Source organism: Lontra canadensis, unplaced genomic scaffold, assembly GCF_010015895.1.
Source record: "Lontra canadensis isolate GAN:19392208 unplaced genomic scaffold, GSC_riverotter_1.0 scaffold9, whole genome shotgun sequence".
Classification (NCBI taxonomy): Eukaryota; Metazoa; Chordata; class Mammalia; order Carnivora; family Mustelidae; genus Lontra; species Lontra canadensis.
In genome coordinates this window covers 2,540,292-2,556,697 of record NW_022631003.1, presented here as the reverse complement: position 1 = coordinate 2,556,697, position 16,406 = coordinate 2,540,292, and the positions used below count along the sequence as shown (strand labels likewise).

General features: G+C 35.0%; 1 protein-coding gene and 1 non-coding gene across 3 annotated transcripts in view; both read left to right on the top strand.

Moving 5' to 3' along the window:
• The window catches only part of PTPRQ (protein tyrosine phosphatase receptor type Q), a 197,368-nt gene that overhangs the window by 118,385 nt on the left and 62,577 nt on the right, over positions 1-16,406 (top strand). For both annotated transcript variants that reach the window (XM_032854693.1, XM_032854692.1), the window contains 2 exons: positions 8,839-8,960; positions 14,472-14,658. In XM_032854693.1, coding sequence (XP_032710584.1) covers positions 8,839-8,960; positions 14,472-14,658 — 309 coding nt within the window. The remainder of the gene's footprint in view (positions 1-8,838; positions 8,961-14,471; positions 14,659-16,406) is intronic.
• On the top strand, positions 9,351-9,457 carry LOC116866467. Its single transcript, XR_004382399.1, has one exon. It is a non-coding gene; the product is annotated as a U6 spliceosomal RNA (small nuclear RNA).

Here is a 16,406-nt window from a genome sequence, read left to right as displayed (position 1 = left end):
CTTTCTCTCTCTCTCCCTCAGTCACTCTTGCTCTCTCAAATAAATAAAATCTTAAAAAAAAAAAAAAGAAGCAGAGAGGTGCTAAGTGGGATTACAAAGAGAAACTATCCTATTAAAAAGTAATTTAAAGGAAATACTAGTAAGTATTTAAAATTAAACTATTTGCTAAAGCATCCAATTCAATATTTAGTGTCAAAAAAGCTTTTGCTAAACCTTAAGAAAGTTTTCCAGAATATAAATAAAAATACTTTGAAATCCCATTTGCATGAACAAATGCAATGTCTTTTATAGCAAAAGCACTAAGAACCAAACAGTTAAAAGAAATTTTAAGGATAATCACTATGTGATATTATTAACTTCAACAACTGGGACTAAAACAGACCTGAAGATATTAGACAAGTTTCTAGTATATAATCCCACCATCTCCATTCCCAAATAGTTTGGATGGGACTTTTATTCAAAACTACACTTTCAGTTTCTTTTCTCTTTGCTGATACACCTGATAGTTATCTTACCCACATATAATGACTGGAAGGATGAAATAGGGACATTTATCTTGGTCCCAATACTCCATTGTGGTGATGGGCTCTATGATATGCTGATATGCTGATGGCCCTATCTGTATTATTCCAGATGGTTCCTTCTCAAAGTTTCTGTATTCTTATGGAACACAGGGGCCTATTATTACTCTGGGAACTTTGGGAATGGGAGGGAGTGACAGTAGGGAGAAGCCTCACTGTAATTTATCCAGAATTAAAATAAATGGAAGGTAGGAGGAGACTAGTCTGTGGAGTGTGTATCGGCGGGATGCACATTTCCGTGTTTATCACCACCAGCTCCCAAGCCCTCCTCCACTGCTTCCCTAGCTCTCACAGAAGCAGTAATTTAATCCCTGCCCAGGCTTCTGATTCAGTTAAATCTGGGGTGTGACTTCAGAATTTGCTTTTCTAACAACTTCCCAGGTAATATTGATACTGCTTGTATGGAGATCACATTTTGAGAACCACGTCGTAGGAAGTTATTTTATAAACCTGATGTTCTAGAAAAAGATGTATTATCTGATCCTAAAAGCAATAGTACTAATATTAGAATATTTTTATTCTAACCTGGCATGGTTAGTGTTGGAAATGAGAGTTTTTTGTATTTTGAATTTTTTCAATGTAAGCCAAACTGAAATGACTCAAAAAATTACTCATTACACATCACCAAAAGTGGTCATTCTGTGAAGTCTAATAATATAAGTATCCATGAATCATTCTCAGTACTCATCAAACAGTCTGATTAAACACATTCTTGGGCTTATGGTATTTGCCTTTGTGATGCCATCTTGCTGTTAGAAAATCTAACAATAAAACAAAATTAAGGTCCTGTAGAATGCTAGGAAATATTTTATACCCCAACCATATTGTCTTATACTAGGCAGTGAGATCACTACCTTTAGGGCTTTAGGGAAACATTCAGCCCCAGGGAAGGATAGCTGATTAGTGTAGTGCTGTAACCAATACGGTGTGTCCTGGGATGCTCTTGAATTATTTAAAATTCAAGGAATCTACTCAAACCTCCCAACCAATTAGATTTCCTCTAGTCCTGAGAGACAAGTAAAACTTAAAGCTAATTCTTCCAGGTGTGCTGAATCAAAGCCAACTCACAGTCCTAGGGGCTAATACTTGTATAAGCTGAGAAAGAATGGAGTCCCTCATGTAGTAGCTAGGAATGTGGTAGTCTACTCTACCAAATCCTGAAACCAAAATACCCTGAAGGATAGGCCCTTGAAATAAGTTTTAAGCTCAACTTAAATGCAAATAGATACACAGGCAATTTAAATAACATGTGTGCAGAGCTCAAGATTTTCTGTGTTGTGAGTTGTTGTCAAGTCATTTATTTATTTATGTTTATTCTTTTAGGAACATCACGATTGTGTGGTACACGAAAAAACTCAGTATTTTCTACATTTTTCATCATTAATTTGTGGGGATCTGCAGAAGGCAATGTTACTAATAAGTCTTTGAATGTGCTTATTTTGAAAGTATAGTATTAGACACACCAAAATATATGGTTCTTAATCAAACTGGCATAGACTTGGGGGCATTAAAGCTCTTATACGTATGAGGCAAAATGATGGTCTATCCAGACTCACCTTTCAGCTAACACACTTAGCATGGGGACACAGATGGATGGGAAAGATGACCCTGACCCACATAAGACCCACATTCCTGTGCAAGGATAGAAGCATGATAATCAGGAAATGATGGTTGTTAGTTACAGAAAATGCATTATTGTGAAAACCAGGGGAAAAGTGCTTATGAGAGGAAGTGATTGGATTATGGGGAATGAGAGAATAAAGATAGATCATTCCTACTGAGTAAATTGCTGTGATTTATAAGAGAAAGGGTATAGTGATATCTTGGCCCATTACCGACTAGATTCATTTCACAAACAATCCTAAATCAGAATGTGACAGTTTATGGGGAGACAAACAAAGTCTCCCAAAGATGCTTATACATTACTAAGCTTTTAAACTGGCATATTTTCATCTCCCCACTTCTTTAGTGCTTTAAGCTTCCTTGGTTTTGCTGATTGGCATTTGTAATTTTAATTTTGCATTCTCCTTTATATGACTTTAGTAATAAGTTTACTACACATTGGAATAAAAGAGAAAAAAATACTCATATATCTTATTATGTATTTTTGGAATTTTGATAATTTCCAAAAGAATATTACCTAAAAGAAATTTGAAAATATCATATGCTTTAAAGTACACTATAATGTTTGGACAATATTAAAATAATTAATACTGTTTTCTAATAGACAAGCATTTTGGTATTCTATGTATTTCTCTTAAATTATCTGTGAATTAAATGATTATCTTTATTTGTTTTATACAGATAAAATAAGAATCAATTAAATGCATATTATGTATTCTTTTATCAGTTTAGTAATGTGTGTGTTTAATTTTTTTAATATAGATTTAGGGGTTCTCATATCATTATATTCTAATTCTTCAAGAATACAGATTGATATACTACCTTCTAAGAGAAATTTTCAGAATGAATTCAACACAAGAAACCTTGTATAAAGAAAGCAATTTCATCAGATTTATTAAAAATGCAAATATTGTTTAGAGTGTTTCTTAAAAAAGAAAAAAGAAAAAGTCTTTGAAAAAAGTTCAAGAAATGGCATTAAAGCACAGCTCAGCAAGGGGCTAAATACCTTGTCTTTTTTAAAATAATGATTGATTAGTGTACAGAACTGAAAATATTTAGTAGTCCATTTGGTTAGTGTCTGCCATGAATGATCTTTAAATGTCACTTTTCTCTCAACTCTGCTTGGGGTAGCAGACACTCCCTGATGAGGGCTTGATTACTAGTATTCAAGGAATGATTGCAGGGTTGACATTTTCCTATGAAAGATAAGAGTTGGAAGTAAGGCTTCATACTGCTTTCTGAGCTGGCCTACAGACATACTTGCAAAATTGGCCAAGGTTTCCCTTGGGAAATGGTTTTGGATCTGCCTTCACTTGAGACCCGAAAGACCCAAACTACAGAGCAGAAGAGAGACATATTTCCTTGGGAGTATTTCCAAAGACAGGTGACCATCAACGTAGTCACAGAAAAATTTCATCAACTTTCTTAGTCACAGAAAATTATCAGTAAACTGTATGTGATATTTGTTAGTAATGTACCATCTTGCTTGCCTGCTACAAGAGTTTGGTTTAAAAATTAGTCCCAACAGCCATTGAATTAGTATACTTTATAGAGGTGTATGAATTAGATTCTGGAGGTAATATTTCCTCTTTGGATCTAATTAAGTTTGACCCATCTATCTGGTATGTGTTAGACATCAAGTGTCAAAATCTATAGAGGTCCCTTTAGACCCCGTAGTGAAAATACACTATGGCATTTTCTTTTTACCCATGACAGCAGTTCTTACAAAGCCCCTAACACTGACCTTAAAGGCCCTACACAAAATGGCTCCCATTTCCTCTCTTACTCTCATTATTACCTGGCTTCAGCCTCACTGGAGTCCTTGTTATTCCTAAAAATAGACCAGGCAAAATCCTGCCTCAGGGCCTTTGCATTAGCCAGAGTCTTGTCTTGTTTTCAAACATTCCCATGCTCCTTTACCTCCTTCAAAGCTTTGTTTTAATATCACCTGCTTATAGAGGTATGCCCTGACTGCCATATTTAAAATAGTAATTCTCATCAGCATCCCCATTCTTACTATCCTGCTTCATTTTTTTGTCATGCTTCATATCACTTCCTAACATCATATGTAATTTAATTACATATTAGTATTAACTGACCTAAGTTTTTATGTTATATATTATTTATCTCCCTCCACTAAAATAGAGGTTCTATGATCGTTATCTCTTGGGTTTTCTTCTCTACCACCAGCACTTCAAAAATGCCCATTGTGTAGTAGGTGATCAATAAATAGTTGTTGAGTGAAGAAGAGAAGTTACATTCTAGAATCTCTATATAGATAGGTCTACAACTGCATCCATCACTTCTGTAGTCTTTGTGTCTTCCCAGTGTCTGGTACACAGAAGGTATTCAGTCAATATTTGCTGGTTGGATAAACGTATAAATTTCATCTAAAAGCCAACAGAACACTTGGATATAACTAAAGAGAAAGGGAGCCTCAAATATTTTCTTTAAAGTGGTATATTTTAAATTTGTGGCCTGTCAGAAAATTGTTCCTTTCCACAATGGTTCTTACAGAGCTAGAAGGCAGGTTTTGCAAAAGGATTAATTAATGTTAAATAACAAAAGCATTATTAATTAATTAGTAGATGTCTTAATAAATTTGCACTTAACTGCAGCCCATCCCATTTATAGAGTCAAAGGCAGCAGAAGATAGGCCACTACAGACCATTTTACAGTTTTCAAAGCAGATTTCTCTGTGAGGAAAGTGTGCGGTTATGATCAGTAATGGTGTACCTGGTCCTGAAGCCTGTCCTCTCTTCATTTAACATTCTGAATAGAGAGATTCAGGGATGCTCTTTGTTATTCTGCTACTTGTTAAGGTGGGCATAACATTTCTAAGGAACGTCCAGTTTGGACAGGAAAAAGGATTGCCACTCTTGAATATGAAGTGCATTATTCTGTTAGGGCATCCGAAGGCAATTGATTATGCAAGTGGCAGATCTCTCATAACTCTCATTTGTTATATATAATTATCTAAATGAATTATGCTATAATTTGAGACACTTCATAAATCTAGGATCATAAAATTAGAAGTAATAAAGACTGAAGATGTTAGGATATGCAGGTGTGTTTAAGTACTGGGATTCCATGATCTCTCTACATTAGCTACCAAAGAAATCATGTATCCAATTCTGTCATCATTATTAGTGCTTCTCAGCTCATCAGACTTCTGAATCCTGAAGCATCCCCTCTCCACTGTCTCTCCTGGATGCGCCACAGACTAGATCTCTGAGTCAGTGTACAGAGTGCTGCACAAGGGTCAGAAATGGTATGTGTAAGAAAGATACGTTTGGTACCTCAAAGGCATTTTCCCACAGAAATTTCCTTTTACATGATTGTTAGAGTCCTCTATTGTTACATCTGAGTATTGTATAAAAATATTTTAATGCTACTATTAAAATACATTTTTATGGGCTGAGTTGCATATCTAAATTCCACACATAATATCTCTCATGGAAACATACTCTAAGTGCCAACAACATATTCATAGTTTAAAAATTGTCACTACTATTAACAATTTTATCTTTTTTTATGTTCTGTTAGTCACCATATGGTACAACATTAGTTTTTGCTATAGTGTTCCATGATTCATTGTTTGCATATAATCCCCAGGGCTCCATGCAGTATGTGCCCTCCTTAATACTCATCACCATCATCATTAGCCATCAGGGAAATTCAAATCAAAACCACATTGAGGGGCACCTGGGTGGCTCAGTGGGTTAAAGCCTCTGCCTTCGGCTCAGGTCATGATCTCAGGGTCCTGGTATCAAGCCCCGCATTGGTCTCTCTGCTCAGCAGGGAGCCTGCTTCCTCCCTCTCTCTCTGCCTCTCTTTCTGCCTCCCTCTCTGCCTACTTGTGATCTTTGTCTGTCAAATAAATAAATAAAGTCTTAAAAAAAAAAACCCACATTGAGATACCACCTTATATCAGTTAGAATGGCAAAAATTGACAAGGCAAGAAACAACAAATGTTGGAAAGGTTGTGGAAAAAGGGGAACCCTCTTACATTGTTGGTGGGAATACAAGCTGGTGCAGCTATTTCAGAAAACAGTGTGGAGGTTCCTCAAAAAAGTTAAAAATAGAGCTGCCATATGACCCAGCAATTGCACTATTGGGTATTTACCCCAAAGATATAGATGTAGTGAAAAGAAGGGCCACGTGCCTTCCAATGTTCATAGCAGCAATGTCCATGCTGTTAACATTTTAAATAACTATCTGGTACTGAAATAATCCTTTGGGTCTCTTCATAGGATGTGACTCACTTGAACCAGATATGCTTGCTGTATTTATGCTATCTTGATTTGTAAGGAATTATCTGAAATTTTTAAAAAATTCTTTTCTATCCTGGCCCTATCTTCCTAATTCTAGGCTTATCTTTCAAATTATCAGGTATGCATTCTCAATTCTTGGAAGTGTCTCAGGCTCAATGAGTACAAATCCAAAATTATTATCTCCTTCCAAAGTTTTATCCCTACTAAAACCAGTATCTGCTCCTGAATATACTGTTGGTATGAATTCTATCAACATTCTCCTGGTATTAACACTAGCTATTAGCTTTTGCTACATCCTCTATGTCAGTTTTTACCCACATGTAATCAGCCTCAAGTTTGTTTGTTTGTTTTTCATTTAAATTTTCTAAATGACTCTAGGATTCATCTCCTCCCATCTATACCCAGTGTCACTAATCTAGTTTAGGATCTCATCATATCTTATTTGGCTTTTTGGAAATAGCTTCCCTGGACTCAATGCTTCAGAGCGCCTACCTATTGTATAATTACTAAAGTTTTCTTCCTAAATCATTAGAAAAATATTCCTTTTTCAAAAACCTTCAGTGGCATTCTATTATTTAAAGAATGAGCTACGGGACGCCTGGTGGCTCAGTCATTAAGTGTCTGCCTTCAGCTCAGGTCATGATCCCAGGGATGGAGCCCCACCTTGGGCTCCCTGCTGAGTGGGGGGCCTGCTTCTCTCTCTGTCACTCCCCCTGCTTGTGTTCCCTCTCTCACTGTCTCTCACTCTCTGTCAAATAAATAAATAAAATTAAAAAAAAAAAAAGAATGAGCTTCAAATGCTTTAACATAATAACCTTAGTGTCCAAAAGACCATTGAGGCTTGTTCCTTACCATATGAACATGGGTCTGTCTGTGATACCTGTATTCCTTGAATTTAGGGATTCTGAATCTTTTTTTGCATCATGAATTCCTTTTCCAGTCTGAGGAAGTGTGTGGACTCCTTCCTAGGACAATATTTTTTAATGTATAAAATAATAAACATAAGATTACCAAGGAAAACACTTCTACAATGATAAAATTCTGTCTGTGGACCCTGCTGTTTATGTCTTTGTGGCTTTGCTTGTGATCCTCTTAGCAAAGAAGTGCTCCTAAAACTACTCCTCTGATTATTGAAATCCTTCTCATCTTTCAAGGCTTATTCGATTCCCATCTCCTCTGAGCAACTTTACCTAAACTCCCTGCTCCATCTGTATTCAGCACTCTGCCCTTGGCCCAGTCACAGTCAATTCTTTGTATTTCTGATTTGTCCTTATCTTAACTTAGCCTTTTGTTATAACATATTGTATTAATTGACAATGATGGGCTGAACAGTAGACTAACTGGCCACTTTCACACATTTTGAATACACGATTCTTTTAAAACACTACAAAATATGCATATAAGGCGGAAGACGAGGTCCAGAAATTTTGTTTGACTGAGTGAGTACAATTTGTGGCTCTTATAAATTATTTATGGAAAGGACTATTTTAATAATCTTTTTCTTTATACCTTCTCAGGATTCGTTGGACAATATTTGTTCAGTAATGTTTGCTTACATGGATTTAAAAATTAGAAAAACTGGAAAAATTCTTATCTCTCAGTATTTAATGCCCTTAAAATTGACTAGGGGCCATAGGAGGACAGAGATATGAGTAACAGTCCCTAGTTCAATGTATATCAAATCAACGGTGACTAAATCCTTCTTAACATACTAAAAATTCTTCTAGTTCATAGCAGTTTCATAAATTAAAAATTTACGGAAGGGTTTTTAGCAGACAGTTCCCTAAAATATTATCTCTTGTTTTGCACTCTTGATAAAAAAAAATAATAAAAATAGGACAAATTAAAGAATTTATGTGGAGTCATAATGAATTCAGAAAAAATTTACATTTGTGATAATATCAGTTGTAAACCTATTTCCTATGTTACTCCCTTGGTGAAAACAATAAAAGCAACTCAATTTTAGATATAATTCCCTTGTTCCGGTTCTACTTTTTTTGTAGTCAAACATGTTTCTGCAGGTCTTCCTAAAACAACATTATTAGACAATCTATTTTTAAATAAAAGCATTTATTCAAAAAGATATGCAATAGTAATGTTTTCATTTCAAAATATTATTTTGAGTTTAAAAATCATATGTTTATAATCATTAATATCTCGTGTGGAAGTTTCTTACATATAGTAATTGTTTTGAAAGGAATTACATCTTTTAATTTGCCAATGCCTTTAGTATGCATAAACTATAAATTAATGTATAATTAATTCATTATCACTATCTTTTTCTCATGGCCTTTTCTATTATTATCTTGCAGCAAAGACTAACTCAGAAGTCCCAGGGTAATTGATTTTCTTTTTCACAGCTCCAGATGGTCCTCCTGAAAGTGTGCATGTAATAGCAACATCCCCTTTTAGCATCAACATCAGCTGGAGTGAACCTACTACCATCACTGGACCAACATTCTATCTGGTCAATGTCAAATCGGTAAGGCGTGTCTTACCTTCTGCAAAAGACAGTATAGAGAGTGATTAAGAATACACATTTTGGAACCAGACTATTGGAATTTTAATCCTAGCTCTGTTAGACCTTGGGCAACTTACTTAGCTTGTATGTGTTTCAGTATCTACATCTATAAAGTAAAGATCAATAATAGTACTCAGGGTACAGAGATCTTGTGAAGACTAAATTAGAAAATAATGCATAAAGTACTTTAAACATTGCCTGAGTGAGGCTTAATGAATGTAAATAAGGCCTAATAAATGTAAATAAAGTATTATAAGCATGATTATCATATTTATAACCAGGTTTTAGATAATGTATGTAAAAAGGTGGTTAAATTGATAATAATACACTGGTTTAAAATACAGTGAAAAAGTACTTACTTCAGCAGCATATATGCTAAAATTGGAATGACAAAGAGAAGATTAGCATGGGCCCTGAACAAGGATGACATGCAAATTCATGAAACATTCCATATTTTAAAACAATAATAATAATAAAAATACAGTGAAAAAAACTCAGAATACAAAAGGTGAAGGGAGAAGGCATTAGGGGAAATAGCTCCCAAATAAGGTAACATCAGAGCTTAATGTAAAAAACACCTGAAGCAGGCCATGAGGAAGAAATGGTACTAAGAGTGTGAAAATTAAGATTCATTGATGAAAAAGTGAGCAGTTCAGGAATCCTTGGTCAAAGCATTCAAGAAAAGTGCTGAGAGAAGCTAGATTAGGAGGGCAGACTGTACAACAGTTAATGGAATGTGGGTTTCATGATAAACCCAGTGGAGTATCAACTGAGGAATTAAAGCAGTGCTGGGATATAGATTTCTATTTTATAGGATCAGCTTGGTTGCACTGCAGAGGACAGAGCAGTCCTAGTGCAAAATCCGACCAGGGGACGGGATGCTGTAAGAGTAACTGGGTAAGAAAAGATAAGGACAGAGGAAATATATCGAGGGAAGGGAATGGAAAATCATTTATACCTATAGGATTTGGTGGGAAAAATTTTGGTGGATGGTGAGTGAAAGGAATAATTGAGGATGACTTCAAGATACAGAATTTGGAAAAGTGAAGAGAAAGAGATTTGTAAAGGAAAGGAATGAATTCAGCACTAGATGCACTGAGTTTGAGATGCCCAGGAGTCCCAGATGAAGATACTCCCTTAGCACTATTATATCTAGATCTGGAGCTCAGGAGAGGAGATCTGAATTTGCCAATTTGGGAAGTGTTGGTATTCAGATGGTAGTTGAAATGATAGGAAGGAATGAGATGAAATACAGGACACGTCGCATAAGGACCTCTTCTGTAAGAACTAACCTGAGGATTGAATCCTGGGGAATCCAGACATTTGAAGAAGAGGCCACTGAAGTCACCAGACTAGAGGAGCCATCCAGACAGAAGGAAACCCAGGTGTGAGAGTCAAGCCTTTCACCTAAAACAGGTGCTCACCAATGGAAATAATGCAGATTGTAAACTAGGATTAGGATCGGAAAAAGCTCCTAAGGGCCCTGCTTGGGTTTTACTGGGCCTGATGACTGCTCTCTTCTCGTGACATCTCATGCATTGAGTCAGATAATTAATTTACGGTAGATTTTCCTCCCCCTTCCGTGCTTTCTCTACCTACTTTTTGTCTAATGTTTATAATTTTATTGTGTCTTTGTGTTATTTCTAAAATGGAAGTGCTTCTCTCTCAAAAGACCAGTCATGATTAAAAGAAAATTTAAGGGATTATTGTTGCATTTGGACTCCCACTCAGTCTTCTGCTTATGTTCCTTTTTAGAGCATATTTGTGAAGACTTAGTTCATAATTAGCCAAAAGTAATCAACACGCATGACAAGCACTCTGGGAATATGTATTAAAAGCAAATTATAAAATGAGAACGCTCTGTTCTGTCAAAAGTCACCTTATTAATGAAAACAGTTCTCTCTTGAAATTTGATCATATTTAAAGGAAGGGAAAATAATTTTTTTTAAAAAAGTGGTTTATAACCTCACTCTCTTAGTATTCTTATAGATATTAAAAATGAGTGAGGGAAAGAGAAGGATGATTAACGTGGTAATTGCTTACTTTCTATCAGTTACACAGTAGCCTCTCATCTGATATTTTGCTATAAATATATTATCTTCATTTTGCATAAAGGGGAGTTGAAGCACAGAGATGATGGCTTCTCAAATAGTTGAGACCTGACTACAACCAGCAGACAGTGGTGTGATAGGAGAAGGGAAAAACCACCAAGTAGAAAATAAAATGTGCCAAGTTGAAGTATATGACCATCCAAACCTTTTGGGTCAAAGATAACAAGAATTCAAAGAGATTGTAGCACTTCTCAGTTTCCCCAGGGTTCTTGGAACTAGGCCGTCATAGTTTTAAATGTGCTAGGTGCTGGATACCTGGAACAAGTCTGATATGGACATTGTCTTTATAGAGCTTATCTGCAGCTCATTTCATGGATACATAATTATCTGTCTTCAAAAATCATTGGCTCCTAGGCCAGGGAAGAACACATATCATTGAATTTAAGACTTACACTCTAGCCTTTGCCAAATACTAGTCATAGGGGCATAAAACTCTCTTCCTAAAAGGCTCAAGCAAAACTTGACAATCTTAAAGATATATGGACACAGGTATCACCCTGGATGATATTAGCAGAAATTCATGTATTTTTGTGGTCCTTTGTTTGTTGTTCCCTTTGTTGGTTTTTCTTTTTTTTTTTTTTTTCAAAATAACAACTATTTATCATTTCTGCTCACCAAAATAAGGATGAAGAACTTAAGTAGCTCACACTGTAGTGGGAGACACCAGAATACAAACAGCTAATCATAGAATGTGAGCTATGTGGTTTTTTTGGACCATAAACTAGCAAAGTAATTACAGTTCCTGTTATGAGTGGCGTACGATACATAGACTTCACGGAGGAGGTTATATTGGTTATGGGACCTGAGGAATGAATTGAGGTGTGCCAGGTGGGGAAGGGGGCAAATGGGGTAAGAAAAGGAAAGAAAATAGAATCAAAGTCTAACTGTTGACAGTGCCTATAAAACTACCATACTGCAAAAATAATGGGGCATATTTCATAATAATAATAGATGATCAAATAAAATACGAGCAAACAAGCTTCGAATTGGTAAAAGGGAAATAATGAATCAAAAAGGTCTGAGGTTTCAGTCCTGGGTAAGTGAACAAGTAATGATTAACAATAACAATGACAGAGTAGGTTTATGAAGAATGATAAATGAATTTTGGTACATTCTGTATTTGAAGACCCAATATTCTTTTTGGGTTTTATTATATATGTTTTTAAGATATAGTAGAACACTGGCATATTATGTCACTTTTTACTACTCAATATTTGGTATATCCTATTTTAATGGAAGACATTGAAATAATTTAATTTTACTTTATAAGATCAGGCCCAGTGTAGTAGTGTAGAGAGTTCTGAATTCTTGAAAGATTTGGGAGCAAATCCTATTTGAGCTACTAAATAACTATGGAATGTTGAGGAATTCACCGACTCTATAAAATCAGAATTCATATAGTTATGGTTGTCAGTCAAGTAACATAAACTTCAGCCAGTTGGGCAGAGCCATGGTGATTTGGAGACTCATGCCCCGTTATAGAAGTCAACTATCACTCATCTCTACGTAATTCTTGCTGAGCATGAATATAAAGCTAATCTTTTTTTTTTTAAAGATTTTATTTATTTATTTGAGAGAGAGAGACAGAGTGAGAGAGAGAATGAGAGGGGAGGTCAGAGGGAGAAGCAGACTTCCCATGGAGCTGGGAGCCTGATGCGGGACTTGATTCCAGGACTCCAGGACCATAACCTGAGCCAAAGACAATCGCCCAACTGACTGAGCCACCCAGGTGTCCCAATATAAGCCTAGTCTTAAGGAAAATTTAAAAAGCTAGATTTTTAAGTGATGTTTAAATGCTGAGAGCTAACTGAATCACGCTCACTTCCTACCAGTGAGTACATGCACTTGACCAATAGTATTCCTACGCTGATTTGGTTTTCTGCCACTTTACAGAAAGGAGGCAACTGCCTTCAGTGCTCTAAGGTGGGAACAATCTATTTGACTTTGCAATGCTTACGTTATTGGTCAGCCTTTTGCTGTGTTTCTCATAACAACATCTTCTTTAAGTTAAAAAAAAGCTCTTAGGAAAGGGCATTTGAAGAATATTTTGAACAAAAAAATCTTTCAAAGTTACAAGGGAGGGTCAAGTTGAGAAGAACTTAGTAGTGTGAACAGTGTACACAATCTGGTTTTAAGTGTTTCAGTTTGGATACCTGAGAGTAGCATGCATTGTAGGATTTCCCCAAATTTTCTGTTGTTCATCTTAGGAAAATGCCTTCTTTGTATTGCTAGAAACTTTAGCTATGTTTAATCCCTGCAATGAATAGGCCAGACTGTCCATCAAAGGCAAAGGCAGACGATGTTTGAACATACTATAAGACTATATTTAATACACCTAAGGATTCTCATTTTTGCACATCTAATACTTATAACATCCACGATTGTCTCCTCATCCAGTGCCATGCTTAGTGCTAGATGGGATTTTTTCAAACTGTACTCATGACCAAAATTTTTTTAATGAACTGGAGTAAAATTTCAAAGAAAAGAAAATATCAAAGTGCATTTCAGAAAGAAGTTGCATTTCTGGAAATTGTTTTCAAGTTGTAAAGAAGTGTGTATATGTATACATATAAGAGTATAAACACACACACATCCTGAGTTATGTTACAAAATGTGCTTCCTTTTGGTAAGTCATAGTAAAAAAAAAAAAATCAAATTCTCTGGGCCAACTACTTCAGATCTGTTTTTCTAAATCTCACCAAACTAAATAGATATTATTACTGCAATTTTATATACACAGAAAGTAAGACACAGAGAACATAAGTGATTTGTCTAATGCTACAGGAACTATTACATGACCAAGTTGGGATTTGAACCCTTAATGATTAATTACCAAAACCTGTATTCTTTCTCCTATAAAACATTGCAGTTGAGACTCTTAATCTAAGGAAACAAACTGAGGGTTGCTGGAGGGGAGGAGGTGGGAGGGATTGGGTGGCTGGGTGATGGACATTGGGGAGGGAATGTACTGTGGTGAGTGCTGTGAATTGTGTAAGACTGATGATTCACAGACCTGTACCCCTCAAACAAATAATACTTTATATGTTAGTTTAAAAAAATGCAGTTGAAAGTAGAGTTTCATTGACACAGAGATAATACTTGCTTGTTCATTAGATGGGTTGATTGACTCTGATGGGTTATTTTTTTTTTCTTTTACTTTCAGTTGTTGAAATAATTGCTTATAAGTAGACTGTTAAAGTGGCACTTTAGATTTCCCAGGACAATCTGACTGCAAGAAAAAAACTAATTTAAATCTTGGCTAGATAAATGTACCACACGTAGCTTTGTAGTATTATGTTTTGGTGATTTGGTTCTCAAGTGCAACTAACTCCCTTTAATTACTAGCTATTTTTTCCTATAGGTAGACAGTGATGAATTTAATATTTCCTTCATCAAGTCAAATGAGGAAAATAAGACCATAGAAATTAAAGACTTGAAAATATTCACAAGGTATTCTGTGGTGATCACAGCATTCACTGGAAACATAAGTGCTGCATATGCAGAAGGAAAGTCAAGCACTGAAGTGATTGTTACTACTTTAGAATCAGGTAAGGCATATTTCCCATCACTGCTAAAAGCTGACTGAGATTTAAGTGCCTTTTTTTTTAGAATTTCTCATACCACTCCTTAAAAAGGGTATGTTTTACAAGACATTTTTTAAGTGTATAAAATATAAAATTCCATGATTCACCATAACTGACAAAAGTGAAGTTTTCTATTTACATTTTTCAGGCAAAGAGGAATTCTGTAGAATAATTGGTTCTTGGAAATACAGAAACAAATTAGTTCATAATAATGTCCTAATTGTATTTTTTTTATTTATTTAAACACTAAAGATTTCAGAAATTGAGTTACCTTGCCTAAGAGATGATTTTTCAAATGGTCTGTAGCCAATAATTTTTCATGTAAAATTCCATTTTAATTATTTCTATGATTTAAATGCACATTAAAGTAATAATAGTCTATCATTATATAATCTGCAATTCAAAATTAGAATCCTGGTCATGCTTACCTTCTCTCTTTTTCTCACCTAATCAAATGACATGTTTTTATTACATAACCTATTTAATAAATGTCAGAATCCATACAGATGTCCTCAAGTTCCTACAAACAGGGTCTGAATGAATAATAAGTTTGTAACCAATAGGAATTAAGTGTGGAAAGTCAGCTTGCCAGAACTTGCTTGCCCTATCCTCCTTCAGACTCCTGATGTTCTTTGCTACCAGATTTATCTTTGGAAAGAGCACATGAAGGGAAGTGTTGCTATAGTTTATTTGTTGCTCTCTGTAAGGTAAGTATAGGAGGTAAAACATGTTTTTTAGCTAGTCTTTTCATTATGTTATATGCTCTATTGTCTATAAAGTTATGGTTCTGCATTAGAAGATATCCTCAGCACCCTAAAATTTCATTTGTTTCCATTTTGCTGCCACATACATCCCAGATACTTACTTTCTTATACTTTGTACTTCCACATCTCACCTGGGAGGAAAGATGCTGAATTTATTCACACTCATACCATAAAGTACTGATTGTCAAATGCTACCCCTCACAAAGATATCATGGTTAAATAAATTATTACTAAATCTCTAAGAGTAGAATTTTAGAGGTAAAACCAAAGATATTTGGAAAATAGGAAATTCTTTCCAGCATTCAGAGAGTTATTTCACTTATCCAACCTTAAACCTAATCTGATTTTTTAGAAAGAGTTCTTATTAAAAGAAAACATATTTTTTATATCATAGAAATGTATAACAGCAAATGTGACATCTATCTTGAGCCAATTTAACTTTCACTTTAGCTATGCATTTTTCTACTTAATATTGATATTTGGCACTATACCATATTTATCTGTTCCTCTTTTTTTCCCACTGTTATTATTTGCTTTTTTTTTTTTGCTTGTTGCAGAGTTTTACCTATAAAGATATTTTCTAAGATAATAAATAATAAATAAAGATACTAGAGCTTGAGCATCCGAACATTTGCTAGCCAAATATTCTCAGCCTTATTCATGGAAATCCCCTTAGTATGGGAGATATATCCATTTCAATTTGATCAAAATAAATATATTCATGCAGTGAGTCATTTATATAGAGAACACTAATATGTAGTACGGCAAGAACTAGTTCTTATATTCATAAATTAATTTTATCCTCACATATATCACTCTCTTTCATGATAATTCACTGATACTTAGCTGTTGTGTATTAGGCTAATTTTTATTTATCAAAAATAAGATGAAATATCTAGAATATATAAAGAACTCTCAAAACTCAAAAGAATTCCAGTTAGAAATTGG